Source organism: Stegodyphus dumicola, chromosome 6 (assembly GCF_044657685.1).
Source record: "Stegodyphus dumicola isolate Sdum_Otavi_A_Nest chromosome 6, ASM4465768v1".
NCBI lineage: Eukaryota > Metazoa > Arthropoda > Arachnida > Araneae > Eresidae > Stegodyphus > Stegodyphus dumicola.
In genome coordinates, this window is record NC_140773.1 from 183888822 (window position 1) to 183904538 (window position 15717).

The 15717-nt window shown below is 31.4% G+C and overlaps 1 protein-coding gene across 2 annotated transcripts in view; it reads right to left on the reverse strand.

The window, feature by feature from the left end:
- Window positions 1-14259, reverse strand: part of LOC118198156 (transmembrane and coiled-coil domain-containing protein 6) — a 48331-nt gene extending 34072 nt beyond the window's left edge. The window contains exons 1-2 of one of the 2 annotated variants that reach the window (XM_035369768.2): window positions 13795-14259; window positions 842-936 (exon numbers count right to left, since the gene is read on the reverse strand). In XM_035369768.2, coding sequence (XP_035225659.1) covers window positions 842-936; window positions 13795-13858 — 159 coding nt within the window. In that variant the 5' untranslated portion in view covers window positions 13859-14259. The remainder of the gene's footprint in view (window positions 1-841; window positions 937-13794) is intronic. The other variant, XM_035369769.2, reaches the window with a different exon arrangement.
- Between the last annotated feature and the right edge of the window lie 1458 nt (window positions 14260-15717).

A 15717-nucleotide genomic window follows, 5' to 3' on the forward strand; every position in this document is an offset into this window, starting at 1 on the left:
ATTGGTAACAAGTAACAGAATGTAAGTTTAAAAAATCTGATCTTTCTTTTATTTAAAATCTTGATAATGACATATTTTACATGCAAGATACAGTCATTTTATATCATGCTAACTAGCTTTCAAAAAAAAAAAAAAAAAAAAAAAAAAAAAAGGAGCTACATCACATTTTATAAGTGCCCTCTTTAGAATTTTTTTTATTAGCAGTAACAGACAGTGTTTTAAACAGTTTGTGAGGTGTTACTTGATCTAGAAATATTAACCCCATCAGACATGAAGCGAATTAACGCAATGTTTAAAGACTGAGCTAAAAAGACTAAGCTAATTAAAAAATTAAATTATTATTAATAATTATCACATAATTAATATATAACTTTTTAAATTACGAGCAAAATGTAACACTATCTCTCTCTACTGTTCTCAACATCCCAAGAAGGTTTTACATAGTCTCACTCTCAAAACGTATGCCAGTCTCATCACAGATTGATCGTGAAGAGGCCTTGATGGCATATAGCCTCGATATATAATTGTACTGTATTAGATTTCATCACAGACTATTTGTGATTAGAATATATGTTTGACATTCCATCATATACTGCTACCGTGGAAAAAATCGTAATTCTGTACATTACAGCTCTCCTCTGGTTCTGGGGTGAAAAATTACTGCATGTGAGCAAAAAAAAAAAAAAAAAAAAAAAAAGACTTTTACATTAATATCCCCCCCCTCAAAATCATAATCTCAGATGAACACTGCCTTTTAGGCATTTAAAATCATATCTTGAATCTGGGTTTTCTTTTAGATTTAACTATATTTCAGAAAGGAGACAAACAGATTATAATTTACTTGATTTAAACTGACATCCTGAATACTTTGTTCAACTTCACATAACTCCGATCTCTTTTGTTTCACAAATTCTCCTCTACTGGCTTTCTGTAATACTAAAAATCATGCAATTAAAATAATGTTTAGTTTAAATTATATAGAAATACAAATTCTTAATTAAGGATCTAAAAAAAATTTATAACACAAATATATAACTCACACAATATGAATTATAGTTTTTCATATTGCCTTTCTTGCTAAAAATTTCTTTCCAGGACAAGGCATGCATTTTGAGGGTCTGGGGAATTATTAATTACTTTTTATATGGGAAGTTGGAATGAATAAGAATGCATATAACTGTGAATATGAAATTGAGAGATGGATTTTTACTAGCCGAATTTTCCATCCAAGAATCTGGAAGGCAGAGAAATAAGATCACCCAAGCAGAAAATTTTTCATACTATCTTATTATTATGACATCCATTATTTAACCTTTTCTGGGGGTCTGGGACATATATGTCAAGTGAGTTCACTACTTTAAATGTGTCTCAAGAAATTTCAGTAAATTATGGAGATTTAAAATTTACTGCTTACTATGGAGTAGGAAGTGTAAGACCATTTTCATTTGTGAAGTTGTTGATATGACACAGTCTATTAAATGAAAGTTCTTGGTGGCACTTAAATAATGGATGTTATAATAATAATAATAAAAAAAAAAAGACTAAAGTTTTTGTAAAATTTATAAACTCCCCCTCCTTTTTTTAAAATATAATTAACACTATTTCTTAGCTCTGCTGATAAAAGTTAGAACCAGCAAATTTTTATGAAAATCATTTTTGAATTAACAAAATTCTAGAGGATTTCTAAGTTTTATTTTAATTTACATGTTATTTCTTATATTGAATCTTGGTAAAAATATATTTCAGGGTGACCATTGATGAAAACTACCAATTGGCCAGCAAGGCACAATTTCAAGATGGCCCCTACACAAAACCAAAATAACAAGTCAAAGAATTGCACAAACTCAGTGTCCATGTACACATCGATCTATTTTCACTTTAAAAAACATCACAGAATATCTTAAACTCGGCACTATGCACCCCCTTGACTTTGTCCATGTACACATCGATCTACTTAAAAAAAATCAGAAGAATGATGATGTCATGTAATATTAAAACAAAGTTACTCATTACCAAAACTGAACAAAATTTGTAGCCAATCAAAGTTCAATAAACTGCATTTTAAAGCACACGATGAAATGATATAAAAAAGGAAATACATGTTATCGCATATACACACTACAAAAAGGAAATATCGACTTACCATATTTATTAATTTCTGTGTCTTCAGTCTTTGACACATAAAATTCCTTATCAGCATCCAAAACTTTCTAAAATTATCTGAACTAGAATACACATACTGCCGTCACCACATAAATTCACAAAAATAAGTGTCAAAAAAATCCTCTATAGTGCCAGACTATTTCTTGCATAAACCTTTGTGATAAGCCCATTCAAAATCATCTGAATGATTTTTACATTCGATCATGTGCATTTCCTTCATACAAACAGGACACTTATATAAATCTTCATTTACACACCAATCAATTAATGCTTTTTTCCCGTTTCGTTCCAAATCATACAGAAACTTCAGATTATTCTCATTACATACAGCCATCTTACGGTGTGCAGAACAAAATAAGCAACATACTCCCTAACTGACATGCAATGCAGAAATAAGCCCTTACAAATATTCTCTCATCAGTCAAATTCATCACAATCACGCAACCAATCACATCCTAATAAGGTTTCCATTCAGCTACTCAGGTTACCATAAATGAAACAACAATTTGGTGATAAATGGAACAAATTGGGGATAATCCAAGGGGCACCCTTATAGACTAATTTGAATCTTTCCTGCAATTCTATCATTTCATCTATTCCACCTAAGAATGTAAATGAACTGAGTTTTAAATAAGAAGCAAGAATCTAAAAGACAAAACCATGAATTTCAGCCTGTCTGTCTCTCTAGTCTGCAAGAAATGCAAGTTTTTTTTTTTTTTTGGTACTTTTCCGCTTCGGCGGCGCAAATCTCGCCAAGCAGACTTTATTGGCGACAACATATAGTATACACATAAAAAATGTTAAATGTTAGTTCTAAGATTTTTTTTATTTTGAAGGCGTAAATATTTTAATATTTAAAATTTTGTAAAAAGGCAATAAATAAAAACAATAAATTTGTAAAAAAACAATTTAAAAATTTACTATGACTTCATGGTTCAACATCTTGATTCGCCAATTCATATCACATAACCCCAAGTGATCTTATCTGACGTAAACTGTGCTACAAAAATCTAATTCTCTCAGTAATTATCTACATTAATTTCAAGTTAAATCTTAATTTGGAATACAATGAAGTCACCAAAAAGTTCCTTCCTTCTATTTACCATAGACTGAATTCCGAGTCTTTCCTCTCGTTAAATTTTAAAGTGTCTCAGTTTTTATCTGGTCACGGTAAATTTGCAAGTTATCTGTTTCGTTTTAATCTACGATCAAACAATTTATGTGAATGTTCAAAAAGAGTTCCTCAGGATGTGGAACATTTGATTTTCTCGTGCCCTACATTTGATGGCCCTAGATTATGTTTACAGAACGATTTGAAAATGTTCGGAGTGACCTGGCCAGTGAACTTATGTGTTTAACGATACAATGGGGAGTCCAGACTGCTGTTCTCTGCTTTTGTTCGCTTTATTTATGCATGTAATTTTTAATGTTTATTTATACATGTAACCTTTAATGTTCTAGTTAACTTACTTCTGTAAGCCCCGTGTTGTACATATGTGGTGCACGGGGAGTCTGTATGTTCTCAAAGGAAAAAAAAAAAAGTTTAAATGCTAGAATTATTTCAATTCGGTACGAATAGCTTACTCAGAAATTTTGTAAAACCACAGTGCTTTACTTCTAGTGCATTCTCATTAGAATTGATGAATTTAACCTTTGACTTTTCTATATTTTCGCCTTTGGGTGAGCGATGTGATTGCATCTTAATTGACTTAATTACTGCAAATGGCCTAAGGGCATAAAATTGAACTATGGTAAAAATTCTACGCAATTGCATGCCAGTATTGAAGGAAACAATCTGATAAGAAACGGCTGCAACTTGTTTTGAAGATGAGGCATAAAATATTCCCAGCAAGGATACTTTGTTTGGCATCAGTTGTACCATTATTGGCGACGTTATCGTCTACGCCAACAAAACGGTAAAGTACTGTTTTTTATTATTATTATTATTAACCTTTAAAAGACGGGTGGCCTAAGAATCAGCCAGAGCTGCAGTGTCTCAAAAAGACGGCTGTGGCCGAAATATCGGCCAGCAAATTCCCCTCCTCCATCCTTCAGGGTGCGGAGATAGCCATTGTCCAAATAACCTCCCTTGTCACTTATACAAGATGACCTTCGCGCCTCCCAACTGTGGGGTTTCGTAAATTCCCTTTCGTTTCCCTCAGCAGTGAAATCTTAGCAATTTTACATTAGTACTAATTTCACAAACTTTTCAGTCTCATTAAAAACGTATTTTTTCTTTAAACTCCCCTTTTTATTGAAATTTTTGTATTTAATAATGCTGTTTGAAACATGCAAAATGCAATGGAGTGCAATGCAATGAAAATATAATTAATAAAATCTGTTTTTAAAGTAAAGGAAAATAATTAAAAAAAAAACACTAAAGGATAAAAAAAGCTTTTATCACAAAACTGCAAGAAAGAACAATGAACAATAATGTAGTTGAAAGACGAAATAACTTAACGATACAATGGGGGGGAATCAATAAATTAAACTGAATAAGAATACTAATGAAAAAGGTAAACGAAACTAATATAAGAAAAATATAATGGGATTTGTTTGATATATAAATATAAGCTGTTACACAATGCTTGGAAACAAATAAAAGCGTACTGCCGATTTATATGAGAAACAAATAGTTAAACATCATTTTCGAGTATAAATTTAAAATGTTAATTAGTACATGTAATTCTAAACTAAATTCAGTTTGGAAACAAACAAAAACTGAATAAACTATGAACTGATTATAGGTGTGCATTTGCTGCTAAGGCATATTTTCATTATGATGCAATATCAAAAGTTAATATTCCAACATACGACAATTATTTAGTTACGAAATCTCACCATAATATGTTTCCCTAATTTAGGGAAAAGAAACAGCAGAAAAGAGAAAAAAATTCAACAAATTCTTTTATATTATTCCCTAGTCTCGTATCTGAAAATTAACAAAGGCTACCTACAGGAAAAGTTGCAAAAGAGTAGTAGTTTCACTAAAAGGGGGTGGAAATGCATTTGGATTTCCCGTCTTTTTAAGTGAAACCTTTCCAAACTGCCCAGTCTCTTAAAGGTTAAAAACTTTTGTAACTTTAAACAGAAATGCAAATACTATTTTTTGTTGTTTTGTGCATTGTTATAATTACTTAATGTCTGGGTATTGAAAGATAAAGCCAGACCAAAAAATTATCCAACACTTTGAAAAGGTTAGACTATTATTTAGCCGATTTCATTTAACCTTATAACATGATTGATCCAAAATATTTAGGTGGGTAGTTAAGTAATGAATAGGAAGAAAAAACGGAAAAATTAATTCATGAAAGCATCTTGACGTCCTCCTTAATACAGACTTACATCACAGTTCCTTTCTTGAAATATTATTTAGCAAAACTAGTGGAAACTTATTTAAATGAAGACATTAAAAAAAAAAAAAAAAAAAAAAAAAAAGGCCCTCTGCAACTTTTAATGTTTTGTTATAAAGTTAGAAAGCTACCTAACCCAATTCTGCTTTAATGAGAGAATTGTCTCAATATTTAGCTCAGTACAGAACTAAATGATTAGCAGCAGTACAAAATGACTAGCAGAAAATTAAAAGCATTTTTTTAAATCTAAATAAAATGACTGGTGAAAGTTCATAACTAAATTAAGTGTAATGAATAAATATATATTGTTCAATAATTCACAAATTTGTATTAGTCATCAAATCTAAATAAAAATCATCCTTAGACAGAAATAAGCATAAAACTAAAACAGCACTATAAACAAAGTTTTTAATATAAACGCGAGAGGGAAAGAACCTTTTTTATTTGATATAAGCCAAAAAGGGTAAGGGTTTAAAAAAAAAAAAAAAAAAGAAAGAAAGAAAGAAAATAAATCTGAAAGCTTCTATATTACACCCAAAAGGTCTTTTTTTAACATTCTGTGTCTTACCTTTATTTATTAAACATCATGCTCTTTGCACTTAAACCACATAAAGTTCAATTCAAAAGCAATATCATAAGATATTTAAAGACAGCATATCTTTAGAATTTCTAATACACGGTCAATAAAAATGTTTTTTTACTGTACGGTGCTGCCATTGCTCACTTTGAAATCGTCGAGTTTGTTAACTAAAAAATTCGTTAAAGTTTTATAAAATTTCAAACAGATAGTAAAACAAATTCAAAATTCGAGCTTCCAAGTTTCCACATGTTTTTTTTTTTAGAGGACTATCTTGATAAAAATTTGATGGCTCTAGGTACTGTTGTTTTTTCACAATATGAGAAAAATTCATGGAGATTTTTGTTATTTAGTTTCTTTAGCAATAATATTTGGTGGCAACAGTTTGAAAAGTGAACCAACGCAGAAAGTGAAAGGATGCAAAATGCCGTTTTGAGACTAAGAGCACTTTGGGCCAAAAAAAAAATGGTTAGAATCTAGCAGACCTGTCTGAAAAACCTCTCACAGAATAGATCTTGAAAATTTTACTCAGACTTGAAAAACAGCATATTATCCCAAATTAGTAATACAGTACTAAGTCTTTAATCTGGATGTCTATAATCCAAACCTCAAAGTTACAAACTTCCTGCGCATGCGTCAACGCATAATGCATTCACGCATGCGCATAACACCTTTACACGTGCACATATGCGTTTATGCATGTGCATTTAATGTATAACAGACGGTATAAGCTAGGCTAAAATTATCTATTTCAGTTAATATTGCAGATTGTGTTGTTCCTTAATCTTCTAATTGGATCCAGCTTATTATTTTTTTGCAGACTGTTACAGCAATTAAAAAAAATTAAGCTTGACTTTCGATTATGTCAAAAAGAGTTTCCGATTCTGAAACTGCCAAAGGATCTACAAAGCGAAAGCGTGTTTCGATGTACCGCTTCCGATAGTGAAGAACATAACAGAGAGGTTAATGAAAACGAAAAAATTTCGATTGACAAGTTAGTCAGTATTCTCGACACAGCAATTACAGGACTTGAACAGCGGAACTTTGTAACTGAACACGAAATTATGTCTGTTTACAGAATTAAAGAGAAAGTATTAGCACATAAAACGAAGCAACTTAAACAACTTACATTGAAAGAAATGTTTAATAAAGTAAACAAATAAATATTAAGGAGCTTTTTTTTTTTAAATTTTGATACGCTTTAGATCATAATTGCTCTTTATTTCATAAATTACGGTTTCATATTTTTAATTTTATAATTTCTGCATGCCATCTTACCAGATTTAAATTGATGATCTATAATCCGGAAAAACCCCTAATCCGGAATCGACGAAGTCCCGACGAGTCCGGATTAAAGACTTTGTACTGTAGATACCAAAATAAAGTTTTTTTTAAAAGCATAAGCATCTTTATTGCAACAAACTTACAAAAATTTAAAAATATAATAAATAAATGATAAAAAGATAATTCTCATCTAAAAAATTTGTTACATTTATGTTTCAAATTAAAACAAAAGTAAAACATATTAATTCTATAAAACATAATAAATATTTTTTTCACACAAGACACATTTTAAAAGCCACAATGCCCATGTAATATTACTGTTTAAAAACATTTATATATGACAGCAGGTTGTCTAGGTTCTCTGACAGCTAGTAAGAAAAAATACTTCTGTGATAATATTAGCCAAAAAAACAACTTAAGTTTGGTGAAAATGTTTTCAAGAAAGTTTTCTTTCCTCGGAAAGAAAAAAAAAAAAAAATACTGCAGAAAATTTTTTGCTCCTAAAAAAGAGGGGTATGTATCTGACTGCCCTCAAAATCAATAGTATTCTTGAAAAATCTACAACATACTGAGACTGTTTTTCTGGCCTAATTTTAAAATAGCTAATTAAATTGAAACGTAATTGTTTTATGACTAAATCCTTCACTTGGTGATATTTCTCTATCTGTTGGCAATTTTTATAGTATATTTTATACTTTTTGACAATTTTACTTCAGTTTAAAATATTTATTATTAATATTTTAACCATATTAATTGAAATATGTGATATCTATGTTTTCATATAGAAATGGGTGGGACTTGGACAATTCAATAACAATATTTGAATAATAACCTTAAGTGTGATCACAATAACTAGTAAGGAATGTGTTAACTTTATGAAAGAAGAAAATATGAATTTCATTCCAGCAAAACACATTTTACAAACACTTTTAATTCAACATATGTCTTGGCCAGGGCTGGATCAAAACCTTTAGAGGCATTAAACACTTATAAGATTCTGGTGTATCCACATATGGCTATGGCAGTTTTTTTTTTTTTTTAGTTATTGCTTCTCTTTCCTATTTTTAGTTAAGCTGCACCATGCATTCCGTGGTAAAACCGGCAATGAGAAATCTTCTTGTACCCACTTTTTTGAATATTTAAGAACCTTTTCATGGTGACCATTTCCTTAATGCCCTAAGCATTATGCTTATACTGCTTAATGGTTAATCCAGTCCTGGTCTTGACCACCTACACTAATAGCTCTAAGGTCATATTACCATTTCCTACCAACTACTGAAGATAAAATATATTTTTTTGCGACTCTAACAAGGATTTATCTCATTCCACCTCAGAATCTCCTCAATTCCTGCATAATAGTCAGCACTATCTATTAACAAATAGAAGAATTCAAAAATTGGTTTAATCCTAGTATCCGGCACGATTTGGCTACTTTTATGATGAGCAGTAAAAACGGGACATATACGATGAGTAGTAAACGGGTATTCAAAGAATATATATAGTTATACATAGTATATACTATGTATATAGTGATAGTATAGTGTATAATATACTATCACTATATATACATAGACGTTTTTTTGGTAATTTTTGGTGTTGGCGATAATTTCCAAAATCGCACCAAGGCTGCACCGTATACAGTAAGACCCCGCTTAATGCTGTTTCGTTTAGCGCTGTTTCGGTTTAGCACTCTTTTATTTCAACCTGGGGATTCCACGAAATCGCTCGCAGCATACGGGGATTCCACGAAATATTATGCAGCGATAGGTTTCAAATACATATCCGAAAGAGTGTACTTGTATTTCTTGTTTGGTGCGGTATTGTACAGACATATTTTGAAGGGGTAAATGTGGAAGATGTCAAGAAGCAGCGGCTAGTCTTTCTAATGATGAGCTCAAGGAATTAACTGAACAAGAAGGAAAAAAAATGTTGACAGCAGTGATTCAGAAGAAGAGCAAAAAGAACTTTCGATGGCGTTTGTAAAAAGGAGTTTGTCTACCATAACTGAAATAATGGATCAATTCATTGAAAATGATCCTAATTTTGACAGGAGCTCAAAAGCAAGGCGTGGTGTTAGAGATGCTCTATCCGTTTATGAAGAACTTTTAAGAGAACAACGCAAAAGAAAAAGGCAAACAACATTAGATGCTTTTGTCACAAAAAGGAAGAACACTGAAAACGCAGAAGGCTAACTAAATATAACTGACTTAGAATTTTATTTGTTTTTTTTTAAGAATATTCATTTTGTTATTTATATTTTATTTTTATTTTTGCAAGAAATAATAATGTGGTATTAATTTGGGCTTTAAGAAATAAATGTTTGGTTTTATTTTTATTAAAAAAACATAATTAAGACACAATAACACGCCGAATAAATACTAATTCAGAAGTCAAACAACAAAAATCAGCGTTAATTTACAAAATTTTCACAGGACTAGTTTCGATGGTTTTACCGAACCATCATCTTCAGCTGCAAAACCGCAAATGAACAAGATAGGAAATAATGTTTAGATAAGATAAGAAAGCCTGGACAAGAATAAGCAAGTGGCGCCATCTGTTGGCAAAAACCAGAACTAAAACATAATTTCTCTAAAAGCCAAAGGCAAATTTGGATTGGAATTAGGATCGTTAACTAGAACAGAAAGATTTTTATGAATGTGAAATGCCTCTAGAAAATCCAGTTCTCCAATGGAAGATGTTTTTTGAATAATTTTGGCAGCAGAAAAATTGAAAGTGTGATTTTCGGACCAACAATGTTGAGCAACTTCTGTGTTTCCTTTTTTCTAACATATGCCTCATGTTCTTTGACGCGAAATTTTAAGGCTCTCTTAGTTTGGCCAATGTAAATTAAACCGCACTGGCAAGGAATCCTATAAATACCCCAGGAATTCATATCCGGAATGGGGTCCTTGAGTATAGAAGTTGGAATTTTATTGATGGGAGAGTAAACAACCCGAAAGTTAAATTTCTGCAAAATATGTGCAACTTTATAGCTAATTGATGGAAAGAAGGGAATGACAACAGAATTTTTATAATCTCCTAAAATAAGAGTGTGGCTTTTAGTATGTTGAGATGAGAATTTTTTAACTGCTTGATTAATAATGTTGGGTGAAAAGCCCCTGTCAATAGCTATTGCTTTTAAATAATTTAGTTCTTCATCAAGGGCTAGTTTGGAGGAGCAAACTTGAAGAGCACGGAAAACATAGGAATAAAATGAAGCTAACTTTTGTTTAGTCGGATGTTTAGTCGGATGAAACCGTGATTTAGAGTGTGGTGGAAGGCAAACCGATGAAGGTTTACGGTAAACTGTAGTACTGAAGTTGGATGTGTTACGTGTGACCAGAATGTCGAGAAACGGAAGAGAATTGCAAGTCTCAAGTTCAAAAGTGAACTGAATAGCAGGATCAATAGAATTCATTGTTGAAAGAACTCTATTTAAATCATCTTTATTACCTTCAAACAGGGTAAAAGTATCGTCTACGTAGCGGAACCATGCAGGGAAGTTTAAAGTTTCAAACAATTTTGATTCATAATAATGCATGTAGATATCAGCCAGGATGGGACTGAGGGGGCTTACCATGGCTAATCCCTCAGTTTGCTTGTAATATTTATTTTGGAAAACAAAATGTGTTTGTTTCAAACAGAGTTGAGTGAGAGAAATTAGCTCATCAATTTCGATGCAAGAGAAATGAAATTCGCGAAGTCTGGTTTCTAGACATCTTAATGCACCCTCCACCGGGACATTGGTGAATAATGATTTTACATCAAAAGAAACCATGAGTAAATTACGAGGAGAAATGTTTTTAACCTTTTTTACAAACTCTATTGAATTTTTTATGGTGTAAATGTTATTGTCTAATAGAGTGGAAAATCTAGAAAATAAATATTTAGCTAATGGATACGAGGCAGTACCTAAATTTGATACAATAGGGCGGAAAGGAATACCACTTTTATGAATTTTGGGAAGAACAATCTACATGCATTATTATGAATCAAAATTGTTTGAAACTTTAAACTTCCCGGCATGGTTCCGCTACGTAGACGATACTTTTACCCTGTTTGAAGGTAATAAAGATGATTTAAATAGAGTTCTTTCAACAATGAATTCTATTGATCCTGTTATTCAGTTCTTCAGTACGAGGCAGTACCTAAATTTGATACAATAGGGCGGAAAGGAATACCACTTTTATGAATTTTGGGAAGAGGAATTCATAAAAGTGGTATTTCTTTCCGCCCTATTGTATCAAATTTAGGTACTGCCTCGTATCCATTAGCTAAATATTTAGTTTCTAGATTTTCCAATCTATTAGACAATAACATTTACACCATAAAAAATTCAATAGAGTTTGTAAAAAAGGTTAAAAACATTTCTCCTCGTAATTTACTCATGGTTTCTTTTGATGTAAAATCATTATTCACCAATGTCCCGGTGGAGGGTGCATTAAGATGTCTAGAAACCAGACTTCGCGAATTTCATTTCTCTTGCATCGAAATTGATGAGCTAAGTTCTCTCACTCAACTCTGTTTGAAACAAACACATTTTGTTTTCCAAAATAAATATTACAAGCAAACTGAGGGATTAGCCATGGGAAGCCCCCTCAGTCCCATCCTGGCTGATATCTACATGCATTATTATGAATCAAAATTGTTTGAAACTTTAAACTTCCCTGCATGGTTCCGCTACGTAGACGATACTTTTACCCTGTTTGAAGGTAATAAAGATGATTTAAATAGAGTTCTTTCAACAATTAATTCTATTGATCCTGCTATTCAGTTCACTTTTGAACTTGAGACTTGCAATTCTCTTCCGTTTCTCCACATTCTGGTCACACGTAACACATCCAACTTCAGTACTACAGTTTACCGTAAACCTTCATCGGTTTGCGTTCCACCACACTTTAAATCATGTCATCCGACTAAACAAAAGTTAGCTTCATTTTATTCCTATGTTTTCCGTGCTCTTCAAGTTTGCTCCTCCAAACTAGCCCTTGATGAACAACTAAATTATTTAAAAGCAATAGCTATTGACAGGGGCTTTTCACCCAACATTATTAATCAAGCAGTTAAAAAATTCTCATCTCAACATACTAAAAGCCACACTCTTATTTTAGGAGATTATAAAAATTCTGTTGTCATTCCCTTCTTTCCATCAATTAGCTATAAAGTTGCACATATTTTGCAGAAATTTAACTTTCGGGTTGTTTACTCTCCCATCAATAAAATTCCAACTTCTATACTCAAGGACCCCATTCCGGATATGAATTCCTGGGGTATTTATAGGATTCCTTGCCAGTGCGGTTTAATTTACATTGGCCAAACTAAGAGAGCCTTAAAATTTTGCGTCAAAGAACATGAGGCATATGTTAGAAAAAAGGAAACACAGAAGTTGCTCAACATTGTTGGTCCAAAAATCACACTTTCAATTTTTCTGCTGCCAAAATTATTCAAAAAACATCTTCCATTGGAGAACTGGATTTTCTAGAGGCATTTCACATTCATAAAAATCTTTCTGTTCTAGTTAACGATCCTAATTCCAATCCAAATTTGCCTTCGGCTTTTAGAGAAATTATGTTTTAGTTCTGGTTTCGCCAACAGATGGCGCCACTTGCTTATTCTTGTCCAGGCTTTCTTATCTTATCTAAACATTATTTCCTATCTTGTTCATTTGCGGTTTTGCAGCTGAAGATGATGGTTCGGTAAAACCATCGAAACTAGTCCTGTGAAAATTTTGTAAATTAATGCTGATTTTTGTTGTTTGACTTCTGAATTAAAAAAACATACTTTTTAAATTTAATACCTAACCATCCTAGCCATCTTCCCCTAACTCCAATATTTACATGTAAAGATAGCCTCGTTTAGCGCTGTTTCGCATTACGCTCTACTTTGATGGAACGTATCCCCAGCGTTAAGCGGGGTCTTACTGTACTAGGATTTTACCCAAAAATTTTGAGCTTCAGTCTTAAGTCTGTAAGTAAACTACTAGTCGGTTCAAAACCAAATATAGCAATAATTTATTACACAATAAAGGCAAATCGCAAAATACTATAAAAATCATATAATAATTTTATACATCGCTTTAGTATACTAGGATTAAACCGTAATAAAGTTATTTACATAACATTTACAACATATTAATAAACTACATATCTAAAGACGCAGAATTTTTTAATTTTGTGGTCAAACATACTTAATAAACAGCATTCATTATTAAACAATAAACTGGCTTACATACAGCATTTTTAATGCAATCCTTAAAAATTATAAAAAGTAAGCTGTTTGTTTGCATTATCCTCACGGTATAACATCATACTCCCCATATGCCTTTTGAAGGTCACTTTCTGAAGTACACAAATTTTAAAGCAAGATTGGAGATTACGGGTAGTCGAAAAAAGACGCGAAATTTCGCCAAGTACTTACATCGAATATCTTGACGACGTATGTCCCGTAGATTTTTAACGGAATGAATATCCATTTCTTGCATTTTTATATTAATTCAAATCACAAAGCGCACATACAGTCACCTAACCAAACGTATGCTTACAGCAAGGTTCTTTAATATAGTTAGTATACTCTTTAATAGAGTTGGGCTTGCTTACAGTGTTAATTATAATTACAGTGTCAAAGAGGGCGCCACAACAGCAACAGGAGTTGCCACAAGCATTTGTTAGAATTATCACTACAGAAAAAAAAAGATTTCTGAAATCCAGCCATAAAATTTGAAAACATTAAAATAAAATTGTATATCACACACAGATCGTATTTTATTCTTGAGTGTCAAAAGATGTAGAAACTTCTTTTAACTCGGCTTCTGTTAACAATCTGGAAAGAAAAGAAAGAAGAGTAGTAGTCAACGAGATATATACTGTTATATGAAGTCGTTGGTAGTACTACGAGGTGTGAGAGGGGGGCTGGTGGCGTATTTCCAAACCCTACCCCACTTTTCGAATTTTTGACGTCATGGACAAATCGATTAGTATCGCCTGGGTGGTAATTCTTGAGCATGCGCTTAATGGCGAGATGTAACAGAACTTTGGAATATTATCTGAAAGTGTATTCGTTTATGTAATTGCATAATTTTACTGTTTCTGTAATAAGAAAACTTCATTCAGATAAAATTTATTTTAATATTATTATTATCTGGTTATAGGATTATACGAAATGCTGAATGCTCTAGGTACTATCGTAATCTTCGCATAACCTTTCACATTGGATTTTGCCTTTATCATTTTAAAATATATTGTATTATAAAGATTAAATCAAAGCAAATTACTTTGTTAGAGATGTGAATGTTCTGACTGAATTTTTTTTTGTCACTTATTATCTATTTCCTCTTTGAAAACACATTTATATTTGACAAATAATTATCTCCGCTTTAAATTTTTTGATTGTTTAAAAACTATATTTGTCAATAATGTAATAAAAACTCACTAATCTAGTGCTTCATAGATCAATATGACAACGAATTCAAAATGTGTTAAAAACAGTTCTTTAATCTTTATTTTGTAGTAGATGCAACTAATGTCACAGAGAAAAAAGTATTTCAATAAAAAAGTTCTCCATGTTAATTCAATAGCAAAATTATTTCTATTTCAGTGAGAAATCCACTTTCAATGCTTATATAACAGAAAAATGTAACATAAGCATTTTAGAAGTTTTAAATAGAAGCTAAAGGTTTAGTGTACAATTTTATGTAAGAAACATAATAATTTACTTTCATTCCTTTTAAATCGGCATATTAGTTTCCAATCAACTAAAATTTTTGGCAAGTTAGAGACTTAACTTAACACACAGTATTCCGTTTCTTAAAATATCGATTAATTGTTCTTTTTCATTTAGAAATACATTGGAATTGAAAACACCAAAGGCAAAGAAAGTGGGTCACAGATCCAACCTAATTCCTTATTTGGAAATTTTTCAAAAAACTTTCTGTCAGTTTTATCATATGTCCTTTTAAACAAGAAATTTATATTATTATTATTCTTTAGTAAATTGTGAAAAAAGCATGTTTCTGTTTTTTTTTTTTTTTTTTTTTTTTTTTTTTGTTTAATTCTCCTTGCCAAAGTCTTAGTTAGTTAGTCCTTGTCTTAGTTTTAAAAGCTTACATTAGTACAAACTGCGACACAGTGTGTCTAGGTAACATTGTTTCAAAATGTCTATTAATAATTTCAAATATTTTCTCTCCAGTTGCTTTTCCTTCCCAAATATTACAACATAAAAAATATTCTACTGCGTCGTTTTCAAAAACATATCTCGCATAAACGATAAATTGAAACATTTTAGTAATGTTGGTAGTTTCAAGTTTTATATTAAAGACTGAATTTTGTATTCTATAGTGTCTGA